Raw genomic sequence first — 26,029 nt, 5'->3', positions numbered from 1 at the left:
ACAAACACTACCCTGTTTACATATATAAAGTATACTCCCTGTTAAGTGGGTTTGCTTTTTCTAAGCGGTACGTTCATTGCGGAAATGTGTATATTTTTAAATTTTATGGCAATGTTTTGAATGAGGTAACAACATACGAATATATACACAATTCCCATTTCAAATAGATAAATTAAGTTATACAGTAAATTGCACGCAGTTTTTTGGGATATGAATAAATCTTAACAAGTTTAATAGGTACGTGTTTTATGATATCCGATGGTTGTTAAGAATGTGATTATTAGTTTGTGACAAAAATTTATAGCTGTCAATTTGATAGATGCGAGATTCATTCATAAAATTGTGGGGAAAAATACAGGAGAAGTCAGCCTCCGCGCAGAGATTTTACTAACAAGCATAGCTTGTATGTGTTAGCATGTAACGACAACTATGCGCGGAGATTGAGGAGGAGTGATGAGATTTAATCTGCAATTTGTGTACACGGTTGTATGTAGCCTTAAAAGATGGCGGATGAAAATTTATTTGGAGGAAGCGATTCTGAGAGTGCAGGTTAATATTTAATTTACAATTATTATTTATTTTTTGTTATGTATTATACTACTTCTTAATTTTACATGGATTGCTTATTGCAGATTATATTATTTGTGAATTCAATGGTGAAAGACGTGGTTGTTATACTAGCGTATTATTCGGAGATGATGTATCCGGATAAATCTTGGGAAATGTTGATTTACTTTGTACATTGTTTGTAAACCCGCGATTTTCACTGTCAACCGACATTGACCATTATTTTTAACATGTTAAACAATACTTTGTTTTCAGGAAGTCCGGGTCCCCATTCAAGATCTCCAAGTCCACAGCACCAGTTATCACCCATGTAACTATTATCCCTTTTATATCTATCTATCTATACTGTCTTACTCCCCTTGCGGGTATCATTGACAGGTAGATAGTATCGGCCCTCCTCATAGTATCATCCCTTTAACGAAAAACCTTCATAAAGTGCTGGAAAATTAATGTTTCTCAATTTTTAGAAGTTGTAATTTATTTGATGGTTATCAATGACTATTACAACAATCATTCTCATGATTTCCGGTATTCATTGGATAGTGGGTCATGTATAAACAGGGTGATGCTATGATTTTAAAATTACGTCACTCAAAAGTAAGTAGTTTGTTAATGGATTAATAGCAGCTTTATCAAATGTGTTATATGCCTGCCGCTTATTTTTCAATAAAGTGTAAAAATATTTTAAAAACAAAATGAGCAAGAGTTTCGAGTTTCCATTAAGTAACTATTTTTAGAACAAGCACGCGTACATAGTAACAAATCTTAACAACCAGTCAGAAGTGACGATACAATGAGACAAGGTGTAGATGAAACAGATAAGTAAAGGGAGCTAAGTCTAACCAGTATTTGTCAAAACATGGCCGATTTAAATACAGTTTCGTTGTTAAGTGAAAGAATACACATTTAACTTTATATTGACATATAAAACATGCATGTTTTTGTATTTGTTCATTTCCAAAATTCATATGTATTCATTAAGGGGGCTGATACCACGGAAAGACCTGCTACTTCTTTGATAGATATACAAACCTGTAAGTTTCAGTAATTAAACCTGGTCCGCCGGTATGAGTAGGTTTGCCAAACCAAACACCTAATCCAGGTTTCCTGAAAAATAGGCATACACATAAGCCTTCTCAATTTTGATAATCTACTTTAGCGTGATCGATCGCCTAAATCGCACTTAGCCATTACAATTCTTGGTTGACAATTAAAAATAAGATTTTATTGAAATTGGCGATTGAAAAAAAATACCCTTTTTTTACAAATTCACTTTCTAAATTCCTGGTTTCAGGCTAGGTAAATCACTCAGAAACATAAAGCTAAACATTGTGTATCAATATTACCTGCTTTCAAAAAGCAATCGGTACCTACTTACACTTGTAATCTCAATAAACACCACATTGGGTAATAGATAATCCACTGATAAGAGATATCATGATGCGCATATCAGACAAGCATGGCCAGGTCTTATTATTCATGTAAAAATAAATAAATTCTAGCCAAAAATAAACATTTCTTTGTATTTCGTGAAACCCCTTTGTGCTGATTAAAGGCTTGACAAAATTAGACTTCATGTACAAAAGCATGTCTTTCTTTCCAGAGGCAATAAATATATAAAAATTAATGCAAAAGATAAGTGTTTTCCTATCAATATGATGACCAAAATGATTGATAGAAAAGATACCAACAAATCAAGGTTGCTAGAGTTCCTTTCTTGAGTTTGCCTGATATTAAGGAAATAATATGGATATGTAAATTATTTTGCCTTTTTTTGTTGTATAAACATAAAAATTAAATTGAATCTCTCACTTGTGTACAAATTGTTATCATAGTATATAAAAAGTAAATTTCAATCTTAAGTGGCTGAATATATAGGAAAAGAGGCTAGTCATAATCTTGTGTGTGCAAATTATTATATCAAAACTTAAATGTGCTCAGTGCCATTTACAAAGGTCTGCTAAATTGCTAATGATAATTGCATTATTCAGGGTAAGGAGAGGTTCAGCCAGCCCACAAAATGATTCACCAATACACAGCCATGATAGTTCTGCAAGAAGAAGATCAGGCAGTCAGTCTGCCAGTAGAGAAGGATCTGCTAGTCCTGCAGGCAGTAGGGATGGTTCAGCAAGCCCTGGAAGAAGTAGGTCTGGTAGTCCACCTGCCAGTAGGGAAGGTTCAGCTAGCCCTGCACATAGTAGATCTGGCAGTCCTGCTGGAAAAAGAAGGTCTGGTAGTCCACCTGCCAGTAGGGAAGGTTCAGCTAGCCCTGCACATAGTAGATCTGGCAGTCCTGCTGGAAGAAGTAGGTCTGGTAGTCCACCTGCCAGTAGGGAAGGTTCAGCTAGCCCTGCACATAGTAGATTTGGCAGTTCAGCTGGAAGAAGTCCACCTGCCAGATCTGCAAGTCCTGCTCGAAGTCGGTCAGGAAGTCCAGCCCAAAGTGGCAGTCCTGCCAGTAGACGAAGCAGATCAGGAAGCCCACACAGCAATAGAAGTGGTTCTGGCAGTCCTAAAAGTGATAGGCATCGATCAGATCGTAGTAGGTCGGACAGCCCTGCACAGAGGGACAGAAGTGGATCAGGCAGTCCCACAAGGAGTGTTTCAAAGAGTCCAGCACACAGCAATAGAAGCCACTCACAGAGTCCAGCCAGTCAAAGGAGTGGACCCCACAGTCCAGCTGGAAGCCAACACAGCAGCAGGTCTCATAGCCCAGCTCACAGTGACAGAAGTGGCAGAGGCAGTAAAAAGGCTGCCATTGGTAAGGCTGTCTTAAAATGCTGTTAATTTATAGTTCAAAGTAATATGACCGCATGACCAAATGTCTAGTGCTTTATGTCTGTGATTTTTTAATTAAGTTTAATGACACTGATCAGTGACTTGGCTTTGTAGAATCTGATTCGGACGACTCAATTATTGGGAAGGAAAAAGTTGTTTCACATAGTGATGATGGCCTGTCAGACATGGAAACTGATGAAAACAAAGTGCAAGGTAAGATGTACTGTAGAGAGCACTTTTGGTTTTAAATTTATATAGAATGGTGACAGGGCTCTGGGAAACGCTTAATCAAGCGTATTTGTATGCATAAATTTGAATAATGACGCTTATGGGAAACCAATTGAGAGTCCCCAGGACCAACCTTTTTGCATAACTGGGTTTTCAAATCAATCCATTAACAAATAAACCTGTTAAGAAACCTATTTAAACTCAAGCCAATTTATTTCCTCACACCTGTTTAAAATCCAATTAATCAAATGCAATGTTTCTAAATTGTTCAATAGTTTTCTCTCATCCCATCCTATAGGAAGCTAAGCAATAATGCTTTATCTGACAGTATGAGCATGCTTCCACTAATGTAGTATTTATTAATGCTGTTTGAAAGGACCACTTTCTGATTTGTTACAAATTTACAGTTTTAACTTCCTAGAAACTTGCCCCAACTCGGCCACACATCAAAGACCTTTGATATCTGCTAATACCATTCACAACTTGCATTTTAAAGCTCGACTATTATATGTGAAATATATATAGTGGAGCTATCCTACTCACCCCGGCGTCTGCGTGCAAATGTTTAAGTTTTCGTACTACCCCAAATATTTTCTTTGTCCCTTGACATATTGCTTTCATATTTTGCATACTTGTTTACCAACATGACCCCAACCAATAAACAAGAGCAGACAACTCTATCAAGCATTTTGTCATAATTATGGCCCCTTTTCCACTTAGAATATGCAGCAAATGTTAAAGTTTCCGTACTACCCCATTTATTTTCATTGTCCCTTGACATATTGCTTTTATATTTTGCATACTTGTTTACCAAAATCACCCCAACCTATAAACAAGAGCAGACAACTCACTCAAGCATTTGTCATAATTATTGCCCCTTTTAAACTTAGAATATGCATATTATTGATAAATCTGTGTTATAGTTTGCGTACTACCACAAATATTTCCTATATCCTTTGACATATTGCTTTTATATGTTGCATACTTGTTTACCAACATGACCATAACCTATAAACAAGAGCAGACCACTGCATCAAGCATTTTGACATAATTATGGCCCCTTTTACACGTAGATAATTAAACATTTTGCTTAAATTGCCATAACTTCCTTATATATGATCAGATTTTATTGTTTCTTTGACAAAACAACACTTACCTGAATACCACAATGGATTCCACCCAAACAATACCCCAAGCCCCTATGAGAATCCCTTCCCCCCCCCAACCTCACCCTCCCATTTTTTTTTAAACATCATCTTATAAATTACCACACCCCACATTATTCCCCCTCTCACCCCCCACCCCCCTACCCCCCCCTACTCTCCCCCCCCTACCCCCCCACCCCCACCAAATTTTTATTTTTATTTAAACATCATCTTATAAATTACCACACCCCACATTATACCCCCCTCTCACCTCCCCCTAACCCCCCCCCCCCCCCCCCCCCAAAAAAAAAAATATTATTATTTTTTTAACATCACCTTATAAATTACACACCCCACATTATACCCCCCTCTCATCCCCCACCCCCCTACCCAACTTCACCCCACCCCCCCCCAAAAAAAAAAACAACAACATTTTTTTTTAAACATCATCTAATAAATTACCACACCCCACATTATACCCCCCCTCTCAACCCCCTACCTCCCCCCCCCCCCCCCAAATTATTTTTTTTTCCTTTTTTATGCCCCCCTTCGAAGAAGAGGGGGTATATTGCTTTGCTCATGTCGGTCGGTCCGTACACCAGGTGGTTTCCGGATGATAACTCAAGAACGCTTGGGCCTAGGATCATAAAACGTCATAGGTACATTGATCATGACTCGCAGATGACCCCTATTGATTTTGAGGTCACTTGGTCAAAGGTCAAGGTCCATGACCCGAAATAGTAAAATGGTTTTTGGATGATAACTCAAGAATGCATACGCGTCCAACAGGGCAAACTCTGAACAATATAACTGAAGCAACTGGTCTGTAATCCTAAATCTATAATTATCAGTCCAATGAAACATCATCCTTTGAGTAAAATAAAGTGGATCAGTAAAAATATCAGAATATGAGATTTTTTGTATATTAAATATTGTGTTAATGTTTAATTTTGTTGATTAATATAAATATAAGCATGACAGGGGAGGTAATACACTATTATATCTTTCTTATATACAGGGGAAACAAATGCAATAAGTTTAAATTTCATGTTTAATAAATAGAAGGATATTTGTTCATGTCAGTGTGAGATCATTTGTTATTTTTTATGATCACATTTTATTATTACTTTGACAAAACAACACTTACCTGAATACCACAATGGATTCCACCCAAACAATACCCCACGCCCATACCAGAATCCCTTCCCCCCCAACCTCACCCCCAATTTTTTTTTAAAAACATCATCTAAAAATAACCACACCCACATTATACCCCCCTCTACACCCACCCCCCACCCCCCCCCCCCACCCCCCCTTAATTTTTTTTTAACATCTAATAAATTACACACACCCCACATTATACCCCCTCTCACTCCCCCCTACCCCCCCCCCACCCCCCCCCCCCCCCCCCCCCCCCAATTTTTTCTTAATTGAATAAATTACCCCACCCACATTATACCCCCCTCACCACCAACCATCCCCCCTACCACCACCCCCCCCCCCAATTTTTTTTAAACATCTATAAATTACACAACCACACAGATACCCCCCTCCACTCCCCCACCCCCACCCCCCCCAAAAAAAATAATTGGTTTTTAAACATCTAATAAATTACCCCTCTCTCAACCCCCAACCCCCCTACCCCCAACCCCCACCCCCCACCCCCCCCCACCCCCCCCCCCCCCCCCCAACCAATTTTTTTTTTAACATCTTATTAATAACCACACCCCACATTATACCGCCCTCTTACTCCCCCCTACCCCCCCTACCCCCCCCTACACCCAAAAAATTTTTTGTTTTGTAAACATCTAATATATTACCACAACCCACATTATACCCCCCAGGCTTTTTCCGCTCCATTTTGGGAATACGCTACACTGGAAATTTGGGAATTTCGCGTCGTGAAAACACCCATTTTGGGAAAAAATATTCGCAAAATTGGCTCAATTGGGAAAAATTATCGCATGTAAATAGTGTTTCTTATATTTCAAAGAAGCCGTTAACTGGCAAATAATGACTATTTTGATAACTTATTATTAAAATTTTACAAAGCATTATGAACATGTGAGATAAGTGCAGGTTTTTAACCAGGTTTTCCGAAGGAAAAAACTGGTTATTAGATTGGCGAATGCGGGCGGGCTGGCTGGCGGGCGGGCGGAACAAGCTTGTCCGGGCCATAACTAATATATAATGTCGTTCATTGTCAGATTATAAAATCATTTGGCACATTTGTTCACCATCATTGGACGTTGTGTCGCGCGAAATAATTACGTCGATATCTCCAAGGTCAAGGTCACCCTTTGAGTTCAAAGGTCAAAAATGGCCATAAATGAGCTTGTCCTGGCCATAACTATGTCATTCATTGTGAGATTTTAAAATCATTTGGCACATTTGTTCACCATCATGGGACGGTGTGTCGCACGAAAGAATCACGTCAATATCTCCAATGTCAAGGTCGCCACGACTAAAAATAGTTTTTTTTTAAAAACAAACTTACAAAGGGGGTTAATTTTGTTTGTTCATTTCAAAAGTTCAGTTTGAGTTTTCTCCCTTTATCACATTTTTTTTTCACAATGAAAACCTGGTTTTGTGACAATTTTGTCCCTTGTGTAATCTGAATTTGGGGAAAAGGCCTGGCCTTTTTTGAGGTGAAAAAAATTGTTCAAAGCGCCAGATTTTGAGGAAAATCAGGAAAGTCTTAAATAATCATTAACATATTTTACAGTTTTAAAAACAAATTCAAGGTCACAGATAATTAAATTATGCAACACTTTCTATTTTCTACACCGGATCAGGTTAACTTATATATTTTAAGGTACAAAAAAAAAAATTATTATTTTTTTTTTTCTTTTTGGAATTGGGATTTTTTTTTTAATTGGGAAAAAAACAACCAGATTTGCATTGGGAATGGGGCCGAATTTCAGACCCATGGCATAGGGCGGAAAAAGCCTGCCCCCTCTCACCCCCACCCAATTTTTTTTGTAACACATCTAATAAATTACCACACACCACATTATACCCCCCTCTCACTCCCCCCTACCCCCCCAAAAAAAATAAATATTTTTTTTAAACATCTAATAAATTACCACACCCCACATTATACCTTCCTCTCATCCCCCCCCCCCCCCAATTTTTTTAAACATCTAATAAATTACCACACCCCACATTATAACCCCCCCTCTCACCCCACCCACCCCCCCTACCCCCCCACCCCCCCCCAAAAAAAAAAATTAAATGATTTTGTTTAAACATCTAATAAATTACCACACCCCACATTATCCCCCCTCTCATCCCCACCCCCCTACCCCCCACCCCATCCCAATTTTTTTTTAAACATCTTATAAATTACTACACACCACATTAAACCCCCTCTCACTCCCCCCTACCCCCCCCTACCCCCCCACCCCCCCCCCCAATTTTTTTTTTTAACATCTAATTAATTACCACACCCCACATTATACCCCCTCTCACCCCCCCACCCCCCCCCCAATTTTTTTTTAAAACATCTTATTAATAACCACCCCCCACATTATACCCCCTCTCAACCCCTTCCCCCCACCCCCCTACCCCCTCCCCCCCCCCATTTTTTTTTTAAACATGTTATAAATTACCACACCCCACATTATAACCCCTCTCACCCCCCCACCCAAAAAAAAAAATATTTTTTTTTATACATTTTAAACATCTAATAAATTACCCCACCCCACATTATACCCCCCTCTCACCCCCCACCCCCCCCCCCCCCAAATTTTTTTTTTTTTTAAACATCTAATAAATTACCACACCCCACATTATACCCCCTCTAACCCCTCTAACCCCCCTACCCCCCCCCCTCCCCCCGGCCCCCCCCCCCCATTTTTTTTAAACATTTAATAAATGACCACACCCCACATTATACCCCCCTCTCACTCCCCCCTACCCCCCCGCCCCCCCCCCCCCCCTCATTTTTTTTTTTTTTTTTTTTTTAAACATCTAATAAATTACCACACCCCACATTATACCCCCCTCTCACTCCTCCCTTGATCATGACTGGCAGATGACCCCTATTGATTTTCAGGTCACTAGGTCAAAGGTCAAGGTCACAGTGACTCGAAATAGTACAATGGTTTCCGGATGATAACTTACATTAGGTCAAAGGTCAAGGTCACAGTGACAAAAAACGTATTCACACAATGGCTGCCACTACAACTGACAGCCCATATGGGGGGCATGCATGTTTTACAAACAGCCCTTGTTTATTTTTGAAAGATCGTCTAATCAATTATTGAATATGAACAATTTCCCCATGATGGCTTACGTTATACTGCCAAGCACTTGAATAGGCGAGCGCGCCGTCCTCTGACAGCTCTTGTTTTCGGCATAGCTTCAATTGTTGTCATCTGGTAACACTGTTGTGATTGTCAAAGACTTTTGTATTCAACTGGTTTTATTGTTGTTTCAAATGCAAATATGATTGCAAGGTAATGATAATGTTTTGTTTACAAAAAAAGTTAATAAGTGAGGTGTGTTTGAAAATAAATTAAGCACTTTTTTGCTCACTTGCCTTTAAAGAGTTGTTTATTTTATGTATTTCTACATGATTTTTGATTTAAGTTACAATACAGAGAACCTATGGAGTGGGATTCTTAATGTACCGTAAATTTTGTATTTTGGGTTTTAATAATGAAACCAACAATAATACTATGTATTATTTTATGTTCATTCTTTATTTACATGTAAATGGATTGTATGTTGAAAATTTGAAGAAGTGTGCAATATTTATTGGGACTCCTATTTTTTTTCTTTAGGACTCCTACTTTTTCCTAGTTAGGAGTCCAAGGACTCCTGTTTTAAAATCCCAGTGAGACCCCTGGGTGCTTACTATGACATTTTGCAAGACATGTTTTGGTGGATCTAACAAGATGTATTATTTGTTTATTTACATCATAACATTTCATAATAATGATGCACTGTTTAGCACATTGATTTTGTTTTATATATGTAGCTACTGTGGATGACTTGTTTGGTGATGCTGATGACATCAGCTCAGATGACGAAGAAAAGGGGTCTGGTAAAGGAGAGGAGGAACAGAAGGGCTCCGATGAGGACAACCAGGAAAGTAGAACACAGGTAAGACTCAACACTAAGCTAACTCAACAACTTAGTTTCATAATTGTCAATGATTGGGAGATATATTGGAAAACAATGAAGGAGTGTTGACTTAGTCAGATGTCAATGATTAAGCGTTATTATACCCCTACAAGCAATGTTTAAACGGTGGATTAGTCATCATAACATATTTGATTGTTGTCCTTTGAAATATTTCCTCAATCTATTGGTTGAATAACTTAAAAAAGAGCAGTCGCATGTGACATTGTTTCTGAAATATTATTTGATGTCAAAGCCATATTGGATTCAAGTTTGTCTTATAAACTACATGCTTTTCTTAGATTAATGTGCAGTTTACAAACTAATGCCTGTTTTTCAGAAATTTATGTATTTCAGAGGCCAATAACTGTGAAGTCTGTATATCAGAGGCCAATAACTGTGAAGTCTGTGTATCAGAGGCCAATAACTGTGAAGTCTCTATATCAGAGGTCAATAGTTGCGAAGTCTGTGTTGCAGATGCCAATGATTGAGCGTTCTGTATAACAGATGGAAATAAGTGAAATCTCTATTTTCAGAGGCCTATGATATTTAGTGCTCTTTTTCAGAGGCATATTATTGATGGATCCGTAGTTCAGAAACTCATTAAGGGGTCTGTATTTGAGAGGCAAATTATTGAGGGCTCTATTTTCTGAGTCCAATTGATGATGGGGGTTTATTTGAGACGCTGATTATTGAGGGCTCTATTTTCAGAGTCAGATTGGTGAGCGTTCTGTATTTCAGAGGCCATTTATTTAATATTCTGTATTTCAGAGGTTAATGTTTGATGGTTCTGTATTTCAGAGGTTAATGTTTGATGGTTCTGTATTTCAGAGGTAAATGTTTTATGGTTCTGCATTTCAGAGGTTAATGTTTGATGGTTCTGTATTTCAGAGGCCAATTATTGAGGATTCTGTATTTCAGTGGCCAATTATTGAGGATTCTGTATTTCAGAGTTTAATGCTTGATGGTTCTGTATTTCAGAGGCCAATTATTGAGGTCTCTATTTTCAGAGTTTAATGTTTGATGGTTCTGTATTTAAGAGGCCAAATATTGAGGACTCTATTTTCAGAGTTTAATGCTTGATGGTTCTGTATTTTAGAGGCCAAATATTGAGGGCTCTATTTTCAGAGTTTAATGTTTGATGATTCTGTATTTTAGAGGCCAATTATTGAGGGCTCTATTTTCAGAGTTTAATGTTTGATGGTTCTGTATTTTAGAGGCCAAATATTGAGGGCTCTATTTTCAGAGTTTAATGTTTGATGGTTCTGTATTTTAGAGGCCAAATATTGAGGGCTCTATTTTCGGAGTTTAATGCTTGATGGTTCTGTATTTCAGAGGCCAAATGTTGAGGGCTCTATTTTCGGAGTTTAATGCTTGATGGTTCTGTATTCCAGAGGCCAATTATTGAGGGCTCTATTTTCGGAGTTTAATGCTTGATGGTTCTGTATTTCAGAGGCCAATTATTGAGGGCTCTATTTTCGGAGTTTAATGTTTTATGGTTCTGTATTTCAGAGGCCAATTATTGAGGGCTCTATTTTCAGAGTTTAATTTTGTTTGATGGTTCTGTATTTCAGAGGCCAATTATTGAGGGCTCTTTTTTCGGAGTTTAATTTTGTTTGATGGTTCTGTATTCCAGAGGCCTATGATTGAGGGCTCTGATGAGGAGAAGGAGGCAGAGCCTGTTGAAACAAGAATCGAAGTGGAGATACCTCGCATTAAGACAGACCTTGGCAAGGCTGTGCACTATGTCAAACTACCAAACTTTCTCAGTGTGGAAACTAGGTATTCTTTTATTTTGTTCATTTTTGAGTGAGTGATATTTGTATTGGAAGTTTCTCAAATTGTATTTGAGAATTCTGTATGCAAAAAGTAGATGAATTTATGAAAAGTATGAAATAAAAAAACTGATTTTCTAAGTTTTGTTCTATTGGATTGGAAAACAAAAATCTCTTAAATCTATCAAAATTATTTGGCGGACAGACCTGATTTCTGTGGATTTTTATGGATTCGTTCAACCAAATGTCTGAAGGAAAATAATGCTCGAAGTTGTATAAACAGAATATACCAAAAAGGTATGATAAAAAAAACAAATGTATTTTCAGTTTTGTTTGTCAAACATTAAAACTTAGTAAATGTAAAGATCCAACACAAATATGCTAGATTTTGAAGATCCACAATATTTCATGCCAACAAAAAAATTCTTTCACTGTCCACTTATGACCAACATGTGAAGGCAGTGTTGCCTGTATCCCGTATCTTCTTATGTGAAAGGTTAAGGTAACACTTATGGGGTCTAAAGTAAAATTTGGCCATGTAACCGCTTATTTTGTCATGACTTAATGAGCCCTATGGACAAATGTTTTGTATATCAGACCATTTGATGAGCAGACATATGAGGATGAGATTGATGAAGATGAAGTGTTGGATGAAGAGGGTCGTACCAGAATGAAGCTAAAGGTATGGTGAAACAGTGCTCCAGCTAGCAATAAATAGAGGGGCGCTGCGCCCCTCTTAAATTTGCCCACTTAAAAAGCGCCCCTCTATTTTTCTGTCAAATGCCCTTTTGATCTCTAAATTCCTGCTTTCAGGCCGTATTTAAATCGCCAGAAACATCGACATGAATACACAGATAACACCCTTACATGACTGCCTGTGGTGTATAAAGTCAACACATTGTGAACAAACAAGCCCCAAGGGCATGGTTTTTTATCAGATCACTAATTAGCCTTTTGTTGCAGACGATAGTAACATGCTGTGAAAGATTATCTCTGAGGTCACGCTTGGTTAGGCACAATCACACCGAATGAAATCAAACTCAGCACTATTGATTTTTTTAAACTTCTGAATTCTTTGGCTATATTTTTTTGTTTGCAAAAACAGTGATTTTTAATTAAAAATACCTATTAACATTAGAAAATTATTCATCTTTTTTTAATGCGATTATGCGGTTATTTTTTAAAGTCCCAAATTACGGAATGGAAACATATATGTGTTTGGATTTTATTTCTGAACTTTAGAACACTGTCTGTCCTCAATCATGATGAATTTTAAAATGAATAAGGGCAGACAGTTGTTATTTCAACAAATAAAGAACTTGTTTGGAAGGAGGATTTATCACTCTGCAAGTAAAACGTAATGTTGAAATTGTCATATATTTTCGCGACCTAACAAAACTGTCAACGTTTTTGACATTAGTTGAAATGACGTGTTGTGAAATAAATATATCCTATTATTAACAATAACAATGTTTCATTTTAATCTCCAGACTGGATGCTACTTCATGGTGACATTGATCATTGTTTAGACTTTAAATTTGTCAATATAGATTTTTGTTTTAATAAATATTATTATTGTGGACAAACATTGGCTCAAAGTTATTTAAATCAACGAATTTAAGTAGTGACAGTCAAAACGTTTTTTTGACCCAGTGAAACCCCTGAATTTATTTCATGTTTTCTTCATTTCATTTTCTTCTAAAAGGCCACTGATGCTGAAACTGGAACCTGAAAGATTAAAATGCAGTTCAATGATGATAGGTGATAAAAAACATCAAAATTCCCCCCACACACACCGGAAAGAAATATGATATCTACATATCTCTAATGCGTGTAGTCGGATGCTAGCCCAAGTCGGTTAGGAAATTGGCTACTAAGTTGTTTTCCTTAGCACCAATGTAGATAGTAATATATATATATTGTAATTTCATTGCACAAAATGAGGAACAGCATACAATTGGTGAAGTTATCCAATGCGTGTTTACAATTAATAAGTATATAGTATAACCAAAGTATATACTTAAGTATATTTATAACCAAGTGCCCTATTTTCCAATATTACGCGTGAAATGTGCCCTTTTGGGGGAAGCTCCCCTCTATTTTGAAAAGCTAGCTGGAGCACTGTGAAACTTTCATGTTGGTATGCAAAATAGAGTTTTGAGTTTTATTTAGCAGATTTCTTTGACAATGGTATAAAGCAAATGTATTTTAGGGAAAACTGTTTACAAAATGTTTTAAAGAGCATTGTAGTTATTGGAGGTTTGTATGCCACACACATGAAACTATTTCTATGACCTATCCCATACCTCTTATTTTAGTATAGACTGTTTACAGCCCTGCATTATCATTTTTATAGAGATAACTCTCTCCTACTTCTTGTACTGAACTTATACTAAACAGAGCTACGTTTTCTTATCTGCTTAAAATGATAATTCAGCCAGAAGAGAAAAGGAGCTTTGTTATTGTATTGCAATACATCTCAAGAAGTAATTGTGAAATTAGAAAAGAAAAAAAAATTATCAGTCTGTTGACAGACTAATTTTAGTAGGGCTGTTGTCAGTTACTGAGTATATTATGTGCATTTTCTACGGGAAGCCACCTTACACAGGAAACTTATGGATGGGTTAACTAGATTATGAATGAAATACTGGTCAAAACAACTAAAAGATTCACGCAGTAGAACTAACAAACTTTACCAGTAATTGGTAAGACAGCAATTTCAATTTAAGCAATAGTTGCACTTGTGTGTGTTTGAGACTAGTGTGAGACAATATGTGTATTGATCTGAGAAAACAGGGCTTAATGCATGTGCATAAAGTGTCATCCCAGATTAGCCTGTGCAGTCCGCACAGGCTTATCAGGGACGACACTTTCCGCCTAAACTTGATTTTCGGTAAGGAGGGACTTCCTTCAAAATAAAAATACCATAAAAGCCGAAAGTGTCTTTCCTGATTAGCCTGTGCGGACTGCACTGGCTAATCAGGGATGACACTTCACGCACAAGCATTTAGCCCAGATTTCTCAGTACACGACTGATACCCAAATCACTGTGTATTTTTATTGGCAGGTAGAGAATACAATACGGTGGCGGTCTCTGAAAGATGAGGATGGCAATGATCTCAAGGATGAACTGGGACAGGTCAAAAAGGAAAGCAATGCCAGAGTGGTGCGCTGGTCTGATGGAAGGTATGTTAACCTTTTACCTCTCAGATAAGTATTTTGTAGTTTTTAGTCGGTAGACAATGCTTTTTATATTAAAGACCTTTCTTATTAGATTAAGTTTTAAAGGTTCATTTCAAATCTTAAGGTACTGATATGCAGAGTTGTAAAAGAGTTAACAGGATTTTTTTGATTTTTTTTTTACATTAAGTACGCAGTGTTTCACAGTTGCACATGTTTTATTTTTCTCCAGTATGTCATTGCACCTGGGTGACGAGATATTCGACATCCACACCATGCCCATCCAAGGGGACTTCAACCACCTATTTGTGAGGCAAGGAACCGGTCTCCAGGGACAGTCCATATTCAAAACAAAGCTCTCCTTTAGGTTCGAAACTAGCTTTTTTAGTTTTTTTCTGCAGGGTTCATACTGTTTATCACTTTAATCTCATGCAATTGCGTGTAACTATGTTTTAGTGGTTTTTGTACATTTTACAAAAAAAACTTAATTTTGACAATTGTTTAAATGAATGAGTCTCTGACATAAAAATATTGAATATTATTGCTAGATATAGCACTCACCATTTTTATGCCCCCCTTCGAAGAAGAGGGGGTATATTGTTTTGCTCATGTCGGTCCGTCCATATGTCTGTATGTCCGTATGTCCGTATGTCTGTCCACCAGATGGTTTCCGGATGATAACTCGAGAACGCTTAGGCCTAGGATCATGAAACTTTATAGGTACATTGATCATGACTCGCAGATGACCCCTATTGATTTTGAGGAAGCTAGGTCAAGGTCACGGTGACCCGAAATAGTAAAATGGTTTCCGGATGATTACTCAAAAACGCTTATGCCTAGGATCATGAAACTTCATAGATACATTGATCATGACTCGCAGATGACCTGTATTGATTTTCAGGTCACTAGGTCAAAGGTCAAGGTCACGGTGACCCGAAATAGTAAAATGGTTTCCCGATAATAACTCAAGAAGGCTTATGCCTAGGATCATGAAACTTCAAAGGTACATTGATTATGACTCGCAGATGACCCCTATTGATTTTCAGGTCACTAGGTCAAAGGTCAAGGTCACAGTGCCAAAAAAACGTATTCACACAATGGCTGCCACTACAACTGACATCCCAGATAGGGGGCATGAATGTTTTACAAACAGCCCTTGTTTTATGTTTCTTTCCTAAAATTTGTTCCCTGCCTTTATATTCGGCCATCCCCTTTTGAGCTCACCTGTGCACAACGTGCTCATGGTGAGCTTTTGTGATCGCTTTTTGTCCGTCGTCTGTTGTCTGTTGTGCGGCATCAACATTTGCTTTGTTAACTCTCTAGAGTCCACATTTATTGTCCAATCTTCATGAAATTTGGTCAGAAGATTGGTTTCAATGATATCTTGGATGAGTTCGAAAATGGTTATGTTTGCTTGAAAAACATGGCTGCCAAGGGGCGGGGCATTTTTCCTTATATGGCTATAGTAAAATCTTGTTAACACTCTAGAGGCCACAGTTATTGTCTGATCTTCATAAAACTTGGTCAGAAGATTCATCCCAATAATATCTTGGATGAGTTCGAAAATGATGCCGGTTGGTTGAAAAACATGGCCGCAAGAGGGCGGGGCATTTTTCCTTACATTGCTATAGTAAAACCTTGTTAACACTCTAGAGGCCACATTTATTTTCCGATCTTCATGAAACTTGGTCAGAAGATTTGTCCCACTGATATCTTGGATGAGTTCAAAAATGGTAACCTTTGCTTGAAAAACATGGCTGCCAAGGGGCGGGGCATTTTTCCTTTTATGGCTATATATGGCTATAGTAAAACCTTGTTAACACTCTAGAGGCCACATTTGTTGTCCAATCTTCATGAAACTTGGTCAGAAGATTCCTCTTAACAATATCTTGGACGAGTTCGAAAATGATGCCGGTTGGTTGAAAAAAAAGGCCGCCAGAGGGCGGGGCATTTTTCCTTATATGGCTGTAGTAAAACCTTGTTAACACTCTAGAGGCCACATTTATTGTCCAATCTTGTTGAAATATGGTCAGAAGATTTGTCTTCATGATATCTTAGATGAGTTTGAAAATGGTTACGTTTGCTTGAAAAACATGGCTGCCAAGGGGCGGGGCATATTTCCTTATAAGGCTATATAAGGCTATAGTAAAATCTTGTTAACACTCTAGAGGCCACATTTATAGTCCGATCTTCATGAAACTCGGTCAGAAGATTCATCCTAGTAATATCTTGGACGAGCTCAAAAATGATGCCGGTTGATTGAAACACATGGCCACCACTGGGGGCGGGGCTATTTTCCTTATATGGCAATAGTAAAACCTTGTTAACACTCTAGAGGTCACATTTATTTTCCGATCATCATGAAACTTGGTCAGAAAATTGTCCCAATGATGTCTTGGATGAGTTCGAAAATGGTTTTGGTTGCTTTAAAAACATGGCCACCAGGGGCGGGGCATTTTTCCTTATATGGCTATAGTAAAACCTTGTTAACACTCTAGCGGCCACATTTATTGTCCAATCTTCATGACATTTGGTCAGAAGATATGTCTCAATGATATCTTGGATAAGTTTGAAAATAATTATGTTTGCTTGAAAAAAATGGCTTCCAAGGGGTGGGGCATTTTTCCTTATATGGCTATAATGAAATCTTGTTAACACTCTAGAGGCCATATTTACTGTCTGATCTTCATGAAACTTGGTCAGAAGATTTATCCCGATAATATCTTGGATGAGTTCAAAAATGATGCCGGTTGGTTGAAAAACATGGCTGCCAGGTGGCGGGGCATTTTTCCTAATATGGCTATAGTAAAACCTTGTTAACACTATAGAGGCCACATTTATTTTCCAATCTTCGTGAACCTTGGTCAGAAAATTTGTCCCAATAATATCTTGTTATCTCAGGTGAGCGACTGTGGGCGTTTCAGGCCCTCTTGTTATGAAATTATGATACACTTCTCATAAAACTTGATTTATTTATACCTAGAAAATTCCATCTCATAGGTGTTGCTTTTTGTATTAAACAATGTGAATTGAATACTTTGGGAAAATTATTATTTGGTAAAAATTTAGCACAATTTTGCATGGTGCCATTACGTTTTTTATGTACAATCATGCTCTAAATCAAGATGTCTTATTGCAGGCCCCACTCCACTGAGTCATTCACGCACAGAAAGATGACCTTGTCGCTGGCCGACCGGTCAACAAAGAAACAGAAAGTGAAGATCCTACCCATCTCGGGTCATGACCCAGAGTCTCAGAGATCTGAAATGATCAAGGTTGGATTCATGATTTGGGCATTAAAAAGTTTTGTTATTTCACTGATTGGTCAAAGATGGTTTTACTTGTGTAAATATATTTGTCAAAGGTAGTTTTACTAGCATTAGTATAGTTACAGTTCTTGAGACTAGCATGTGGTACCGATTTGAAAATGATGAAAGCTGCTTTTTTTCCACAGACTATGTGTCTGAGTATATGGGTATAAATTTGTCTCATCTTTTGTAACTGTGGGTTCATTTTCTTAAAAAATAGATAATATTTTATGAAATATGTAGACAAGTTTACCATGTAAGTATTTGAGATTTATTATCAATTTATTCATAGTAAATGGTAAAGATGCTGTAACAGATAAAACAACATAATATTGTCTTAATGGACTAATTACTGTGAAACCATTATTAATCGTCAGGCATTAATTTTCATAAATTTCGTCAGTCGACCGATCGGCGAATTTAAGATCCTAACGAACAATCATGCTCTATGTTTGAACAAAAACAAACACTAAGTTGAACAATATTTTAAAACTTTACCGTAGACATGAGGCATTAAATTCCAACATAATCCATGCACACATTCACTGCTGTTTCGTAATCAAGATTAATCCGGTTTTGACACAAAGGGATGTAGATTACACAAGGTACTTTACTGACACGTTACACTTCTTTAAAACGCGTGTGCAGTACAGCTGTATCGAATGCGTTGACTTCGTTTATGTAGAATGGTAATGAATTAGCGCTAATTGTTTATAACTTTATTACCCATTAGGTGCATTGTGTTTTTCAGGGGTGTTGCATATTAGCCATCACGCAGCGAATGCCGATGAAAGACAATAAACCAAATGAAAAGATGACGATGTGTGATCAACATGCGTATTTATCACAAATTAATAAAGAATATTTTAATTTCTGTTTGTTGTTTGATTGTTTACCAACTAGAACACATACCCATACGATTGTTATCAGTATGGCCATTATAATAATAGAATAAGACTAATTGGTAATTGGCTTCGTTGCTACAAACACTCGTTAACGGTTATTCGATCCCACTTGTCCGCTAACCATAACAATGAACGTGTGAATGGCATACATTAAGAGGGTCCATTACTGTCCCTTGATAACAAAAGACTAGTTAATTGGCATGTGACAAACAGGCCCCACCTCCTGCAGTGATTCTCAAGTGTGTTCCGGCATTTGTACCACGAATTTCGCAACTGCGATTGATCGCGATTATGTATTACACACAAATCGGATATTGACTGACGCATTTTTTTTTTAAATTCAAAATCAGAAATCGGCGAATTTAAGTGCTGACGAAATCGTCATTTTTATAAAAATGACGAAATTTTGTGCTGTCGAAAATAAATGGTTTCACAGTATCAATATTGGTTTATCTACCGGGTCTGTGGAGATTTGTTTTTTAATGTTAGTAAAACATTAATTTAATGGGTACCAATACTGCAAAATAGCTACATGTATGTAAAATTAGTGGAAAAACACATACAAACAGATATGAGCTCGCTTCGAGAGAATGAAGCTTAATGCATGTGCGTAAAGAATTGTCCCAGATTAGACTGTGAAGTCTGCACATGCTTATCTGGTATGACACTTTAGTCACATGCATTAAAGCCCCATGTGAAGTCTGCACATGCTTATCTGGTACGACACTTTAGTCACATGCATTAAAGCCCCATGTGAAGTCTGCACATGCTTATCTGGTACAACACTTTAGTCACATGCATTAAAGCCCCATGTGAAGTCTTCACATGCTTATCTGGTACGACCAGGGCAACAGATGAGATTTCATGTCAATTAGTTTTCACTGCAAGCTTTTTGAAACAATTAGTTTTTCCCCTTTAATCAATTCGTAAAAAAAATGACAGTTAATAAAAACTTACCTTTATTTCTGGGTGAGATGAGCGCTTTAATATTCATCGGTGACAATTTGCAGCAATTCTTATTGCAATAAATTAACTAAAGTCATTATGTATTCATATTGTCAATGTTTGCTTGCTTTTATTAATAAATTCATTTAATTGTCTATTGACCAAGCATATATGATAATGAGTCTGTTTTTACCAGTCCTGTGTTTCAGTCTCAGAGCACACATTTTTAGCTTTAAAACACTCTTTACAACCTCTTTACCCGACAAATTGTTTCGCGTTACAAATTGAAACATATCAGGCGCGCACGCCGCTTATGAAATTTTCTTAGCACATCCGCGTTTAGAACAAGATGCCGACATGTTCGCGTATTTTTTTGACGGAAGAAAATTGTTATGTAGACACCGTTCTGAACCTGTGTTCATATAAACTTTTCACTAATATTACGATCGCACTGAAAGTTACAATATACTAATTCAAATCGAACACAGTATGGAGGGTATCGGTAAAATAAAACGACAAAGAATCCATTGCAATTCGTTTTCCAATTTTATAATCATTTACCGTACGATCGATTTTGTATTTCAATTCGTTTTCTGTACACTATAAATCGTAAAAACGATAAAACGATCCTTATCTGTTGCCCTGGGTACAACACTTAAGTCACATGCATTAAAGCCCCATGTGAAGTCTGCACATGCTTATCTGGTACGACACTTTAGTCACATGCATTAAAGCCCTATGTGAAGTCTGCACATGCTTATCTGGTACGACATTTTAGTCACATGCATTAAAGCCCCATGTGAAGTCTGCACATGCTTATCTGGTACGACATTTTAGTCACATGCATTAAAGCCCCATGTGAAGTCTGCACCTGCTTATCTGGTACGACATTTTAGTCACATGCATTAAAGCCCCATGTGAAGTCTGCACATGCTTATCTGGTACGACATTTTAGTCACATGCATTAAAGCCCCATGTGAAGTCTGCACATGCTTATCTGGTACGACACTTTAGTCACATGCATTAAAGCTCCATGTGAAGTCTGCACATGCTTATCTGGTACGACATTTTAGTCACATGCATTAAAGCCCAAATATCCCAGGGGAAGGCTAATATAGATATTGTTGACAGAAAGAGGAGGAGCGACTGCGTGCGTCAGTGAAGCGTGAGAGCCAGAAGAGGCGTGTGCGTGAGCGAGCCCACGCCAAGGGCCTCAGTGGGGGCTACCTGGAGGGGTATGACGATGACGAGGAGGAGGAGGGCATCTCCATTGCAGCCATCAAGAACAAGTACAAGGCTGGGAATCGCAAAGGTAAAAGCATGTGTCTCAATCAGAAATGTGGACTTATAAATGATCAATTTTGATGATACTTTATTACTTTATGAAATTATGTGATTGATTAAACTGCTATTTTATTTATAATTCCTTGTGGTTTGAAGGGAATATTAGTGAAAAAAAAAAATGTTAAAAAAGGAGTTTAAAGGGACGGTCAACCATAACGACTAAGAAAAGAAAAGTTGTAAAATACCGTATTTTTTTACAATTATTAGTTTATATTGATTTAAATATCACGACTGGTATATTACATTACTTGAAATAAAGTTAAGTTATCATATTTTCAGTATATTCAGTAATAAATTTTACTGGGTATGTCTACCAGGTAACTACCAGTTAACTACAAATAACGCCATTAGATTGATCATCATTGTCACGTGGTAAACCCAGGAATGCAACTTGTGCATGCGTAGTGAATTGTATATATTATATATATAAAATTATCAATCTACTTGCGTTATTTATAGTGTGTATATTGTTATGTCACCTATTTTCGCGATGTACTTTCGATTTCACATTGCAAAATTTTATTACCGAATATGCTGAAAATATTAACTTTTTCAAGTTATGTAATATACCAGTCATGATATTTTGATCTATATAAACTAATAATTGTAAAAAAATATGGTATTTTACAACTTTTCTTTTGTTCGTCGTCGTGGTTGACTGTCCCATTAAGCTTCAAGGAGTTTCGCATATTTATAGAACCTGAATTTCAATTCCATTCTGTATCACCTCTGCCCTCTTGTTCAAATGATTTTCATGAAACTTGTGGCAAATATATATAACATTAAGGCAATGTGCAGAATGCATTCGGCAGTCACTTCAAAACAAGGTAAAGGCCACACTAAAAGGTCAAAAGGATGATGGTGGGAATATTTCTCACCTTTGGATTGCCTTATGTTGTCAGTTTTCTGACAATGACTAGTACAGTAATATGATTGTGGTGTATGTTTGCCGTGAATTTGGTGTATATTTGCCCAGATCGGCAGCACATCTACTCTTCTGACAGTGAGGAGGGTATGGACTCAGACAAGGAGGACATGGGTGCACGCAGGCTTATGAAGGCCAAGAAGGTCATCAGTGATGATGAGGTGAGAGCCATTTATATATACAAATGTATATTATATAATTTTTTTTTTTTTTTTTTTTGTAATTTTAACTAACATGAGCACAATGTGCTCATGGTGAGCTTTGTGATAGCCTTTTGTCCGCTGTGCGTTGTGCAGAGTCAATATTTGTCTTGTTAACACTCAAGAGGCCACATTTACTGTCCGATCTTCATGAAACTTGGTCAGAAGATTTGTCCCAAGATGTCTTGTACGAGTTTGACAAATGGGTCCGTTTTCTTGAAAAACATGGCCGCAAGGGGGCAGGGAATTGTTCCTTGTATTGGTATAGTAAAAACTTCTTATAACTATTAAAGTTCCATTTATAGTCCAACCGTCATGAAACTTGGTCAGAACATTTGTTCTAATTATATCTTGGATGAATTAAAAAATAGTTCTGGTCTGTTGAAAAACATTGCCACCAGGGGTCGGGGCATTTTTCATTATATGGCTATCGTAAAATCTTGGTATCACTATAGAGGCCACAGTTATTTCCAATAATCATGAAACTAAGTCAGAAGATTTGTCCCAAGATTTATATCTTGGAAGAGTTTGAAAATGTTTCCAGTTGCTTGAAAAACATGGCAGCCAGGGGGTGGGGCATTTTTCCTTATATGGCTTAATATGGCTATAGTAAAACCTTGTTAACACTCTAGAGGCCACATTTATTGTCCATTTTTCATGAAGCTTTATCAGAAAATTTGTTCCAATGATATCTTAGAAGAGTTCGAAAATGGTTTCGTTTTGTTAAAAAACATGGCCCCCAGGTGGTGGGTGGGGCATTTTTCTTTATATGGCTGTAGTAAAAACTTGTTAACTTTCTAAAAGCCACATTTATTGTTCAATCTTCATAAAACTTGGTCAGAGTATTTGATTAAATGATATCTTGGATGAGTTTGAAAATGGTCCCAGTCTGTTGAAAAACATTGCCACCAGGGAGTAGGGAATTTATCCTTATATGGCTAAAGTTAAACCTTGATACCACTCTTAAAGTTACATTTTAAGTTCACGCTTCATGAAACTTGGTCAGAACATTTATTTAAAAGATATCTTGGGCTGCAAAGAACAGGTTAGTTCCTTTGTATTGCAGGTGAGCAACTTTGGGTCTTTCACGCCCTCATGTTTGTATACGAATATATGTGTTGTTTACAAGGAGTAATGCATAGTTTTCTTATATTGAAAGATTAGGGCAGCCTGAAGTTTTAAAACTGTTTATACATTTTGAATCTGCCTGAAACATTATATGCATGCAAAAATGAACTTGCAAATTTGAATCATGAAATAGTTAAATGGTTTCAGGATGATAACTCAAGAACGTTTACGCCTAGGATCATGAAACTTCATAGGTACATTGATCATGACTCGCATATGACCCATATTGATTTTCAGGTCACTAGGTCATAGGTCAAGGTCACGGTGACCTGAACAGTAAAATTGTTTCCGGATGATAACTCAAGAAGGCTTTTGCCTAGGATCATGACACTTCATAGGTACATTGATCATGACTCGCAGATGACCCCTATTGATTTTCAGGTCACTAGGTCAAAGGTCAAGGTCACAGTGACAAAAAACGTATTCACACAATGGCTGCCACTACAACGGACAGCCCATATGGGGGGCATGCATATTTTACGAACAGCCCTTGTTGATATTTTTTTAAGAATGACATTATGTCCATCTGTGTTGCGTTCCCTAGCTGTCTTTGAGAAACAAAGCTTTTTAGATATTTAGCCGTTGCAGCCATTATGATTCAGCATCAACAAGAGCGCCAGATCTTATACAAAATGTCATCTTTTACTCAAATCAATTAACGATTGAGTTGATGACATGTTAGCAAACAGGTGTTTAATCAATTATTGCGTGCCTTTAATCAAGCGTCATAATCGATTAACAGTTTATGCGACCGGCGTTAAATCAATTTGTGCGTGCCTTTAATCAAGCGGTCCTAATCAAATAACATTTTGGGATCCAAAGCGAGTTCGAGCCATCGAAACAAAAGAAGTTGTGAAAACTGTAGCCGGGACTGTGAAAATAATTCGTGCCATCCGATAATTCGAGCCAAGCGAGTTCAAGCGATCCGACAAAATTTTATATGAATATATATGCATACAAAATTGGTGCTTTGATCCGAGTTCGAACCAACCCGAAATTCGAGCCAAGCGAGTTTGAGCCATCTGGTTTCGACTGCATTTTAAAATAACTTTGCAAATATATTTAACAGTTTGAGACATTGTGTCATACTCAGAGTCATATCCTTAGCTCTAAATGCAAGGTCACGCTTTGGGGTGTCAAATGTGCAGATGTCAAATTCGGGCAAATACATGTTGTCAGAACTATCACTTCATCAATCATCATGCAATTTAAAAATAATTTATAAGATATTTGTTGGTTTTGAAGTGAGCTCCTTGCGCAATGTCAATAACAATGCTTTTTTGTGCTCAAACAGAGGAGGAATTCAGCAATTGTTTTACCATCAGTTTGCATGTACAATCTAAAGCTTTTGTTTTGAACTCCTCTTTAATTACGGGGGGAACTGACTTTAACTCTCATGTGGAATGACCTCACTATATAAATGAGCTTGAAGACAGGAATTTGGCTGCTATAAGTTTTGACTGAATTATGACTTGTTTCTCCATGACTGAACATGTACCTTCCAGCTTGTGTTGACTTGTCTCTCCATTACTGAACATGTACCTTCCAGCTTGTGTTGACTTGTCTCTCCATTACTGAACACGTACCTTCCAGCTTGTGTTGACTTGTCTCTCCATGACTGAACATGTACCTTCCAGTTTGTGTTGACTTGTCTCTCCATTACTGAACATGTACCTTCCAGCTTGTGTTGACTTGTCTCTCCATTACTGAGCATGTACCTTCCAGCTTGTGTTGACTTGTCTCTCCATTACTGAACATGTACCTTCCAGCTTGTGTTTGCAACTCTCCTTTACTACCTGGTAGATCTTGCTCAAACTTTTGGGGTTTTGGGCTGGGATGACTTTAGGCAGAATCTTTCTCCTTTGCATGTTTTTTCAACATAGAAAATATAGTCTCCTTAACTTTGTGTTTTCAATTCCTCATTTAATATTGGGTGATCAAACATGGGTATGATTCAGTTTGTTAGATACTATAATTGCAAGCATTCTTGATAATCGGATCGAAATGTTACCAACAGATATTTAGTTTTACCATACCGTTACTGTTATTTCTCACCCTTGCCTTAGGTAGTGTACACATGCCATCATGTGGTTTTACCATACCGTTAAGGTTATTTCTCACCCTTGCCTTAGGTAGTGTACACATGCCATCATGTGACTTGTGTTATGTTGCTGTTGTCTACTGCAGGACTCTGGCGCAGACTCGACTCCCAAGAAGAAGCGTGCCCGTGTTATGGAGAGTGATGAAGAGGAGGGTGGGGCAGGCAGTGATGTGGAGACAGGGGCCAAGGCAGGCAGTGGCTCCGGGTCAGACTGAGGGCAGGGTTGGGCAGAGGGAGGAGGCAGGAAGTGATGTTAAAAAGGGGACAGGTTAGGCAATGACTTGGGGTCAGATGGAAGTGCCTGTGTTCGCAGTGAAATGTCTTTGTTGTAAGAAAATTATAAATTTGCTGAATAAATCTTCTTCTTCATGTT

General features: G+C 37.6%; 1 protein-coding gene across 2 annotated transcripts; it reads left to right on the top strand.

Moving 5' to 3' along the window:
* Positions 1 to 447: 447 nt before the first annotated feature.
* LOC127839430 (RNA polymerase-associated protein LEO1-like) lies at positions 448 to 26,029 on the top strand. Of its 2 annotated transcripts, XM_052367809.1 has the most exons (14): positions 448 to 549; positions 823 to 877; positions 2,559 to 2,743; positions 2,825 to 3,328; positions 3,460 to 3,558; positions 9,703 to 9,827; positions 11,482 to 11,627; positions 12,218 to 12,302; positions 14,688 to 14,806; positions 15,033 to 15,167; positions 17,940 to 18,075; positions 21,090 to 21,270; positions 22,279 to 22,388; positions 25,743 to 26,029. In XM_052367809.1, exons 1-14 carry the CDS (start codon positions 504 to 506, stop codon positions 25,869 to 25,871), a joined length of 2,055 nt encoding a protein of 684 aa, XP_052223769.1. In that variant the 5' UTR covers positions 448 to 503; the 3' UTR covers positions 25,872 to 26,029. The 2 variants fall into 2 exon arrangements, with proteins under 2 accessions (XP_052223769.1, XP_052223760.1); XM_052367800.1 differs by having other exon boundaries at positions 2,559 to 3,328.

The sequence above is a fragment of the Dreissena polymorpha genome, chromosome 1 (genome assembly GCF_020536995.1).
Source record: "Dreissena polymorpha isolate Duluth1 chromosome 1, UMN_Dpol_1.0, whole genome shotgun sequence".
NCBI lineage: Eukaryota > Metazoa > Mollusca > Bivalvia > Myida > Dreissenidae > Dreissena > Dreissena polymorpha.
This window is presented reverse-complemented; position numbering and strand designations above follow the sequence as displayed.

What these genes read in the sequence shown, in the direction of transcription:
- LOC127839430 (XM_052367800.1), top strand. Translation starts at nt 504, where the DNA reads ATGGCGGATGAAAATTTATTTGGAGGAAGCGATTCTGAGAGTGCAG. An exon ending in TGATGAAAACAAAGTGCAAG is followed by an intron (nt 3,559 to 9,702) that starts GTAAGATGTACT and finishes TTATATATGTAG; the next exon opens with CTACTGTGGATGACTTGTTT. An exon ending in AAAACAAAGCTCTCCTTTAG is followed by an intron (nt 15,168 to 17,939) that starts GTTCGAAACTAG and finishes GTCTTATTGCAG; the next exon opens with GCCCCACTCCACTGAGTCAT.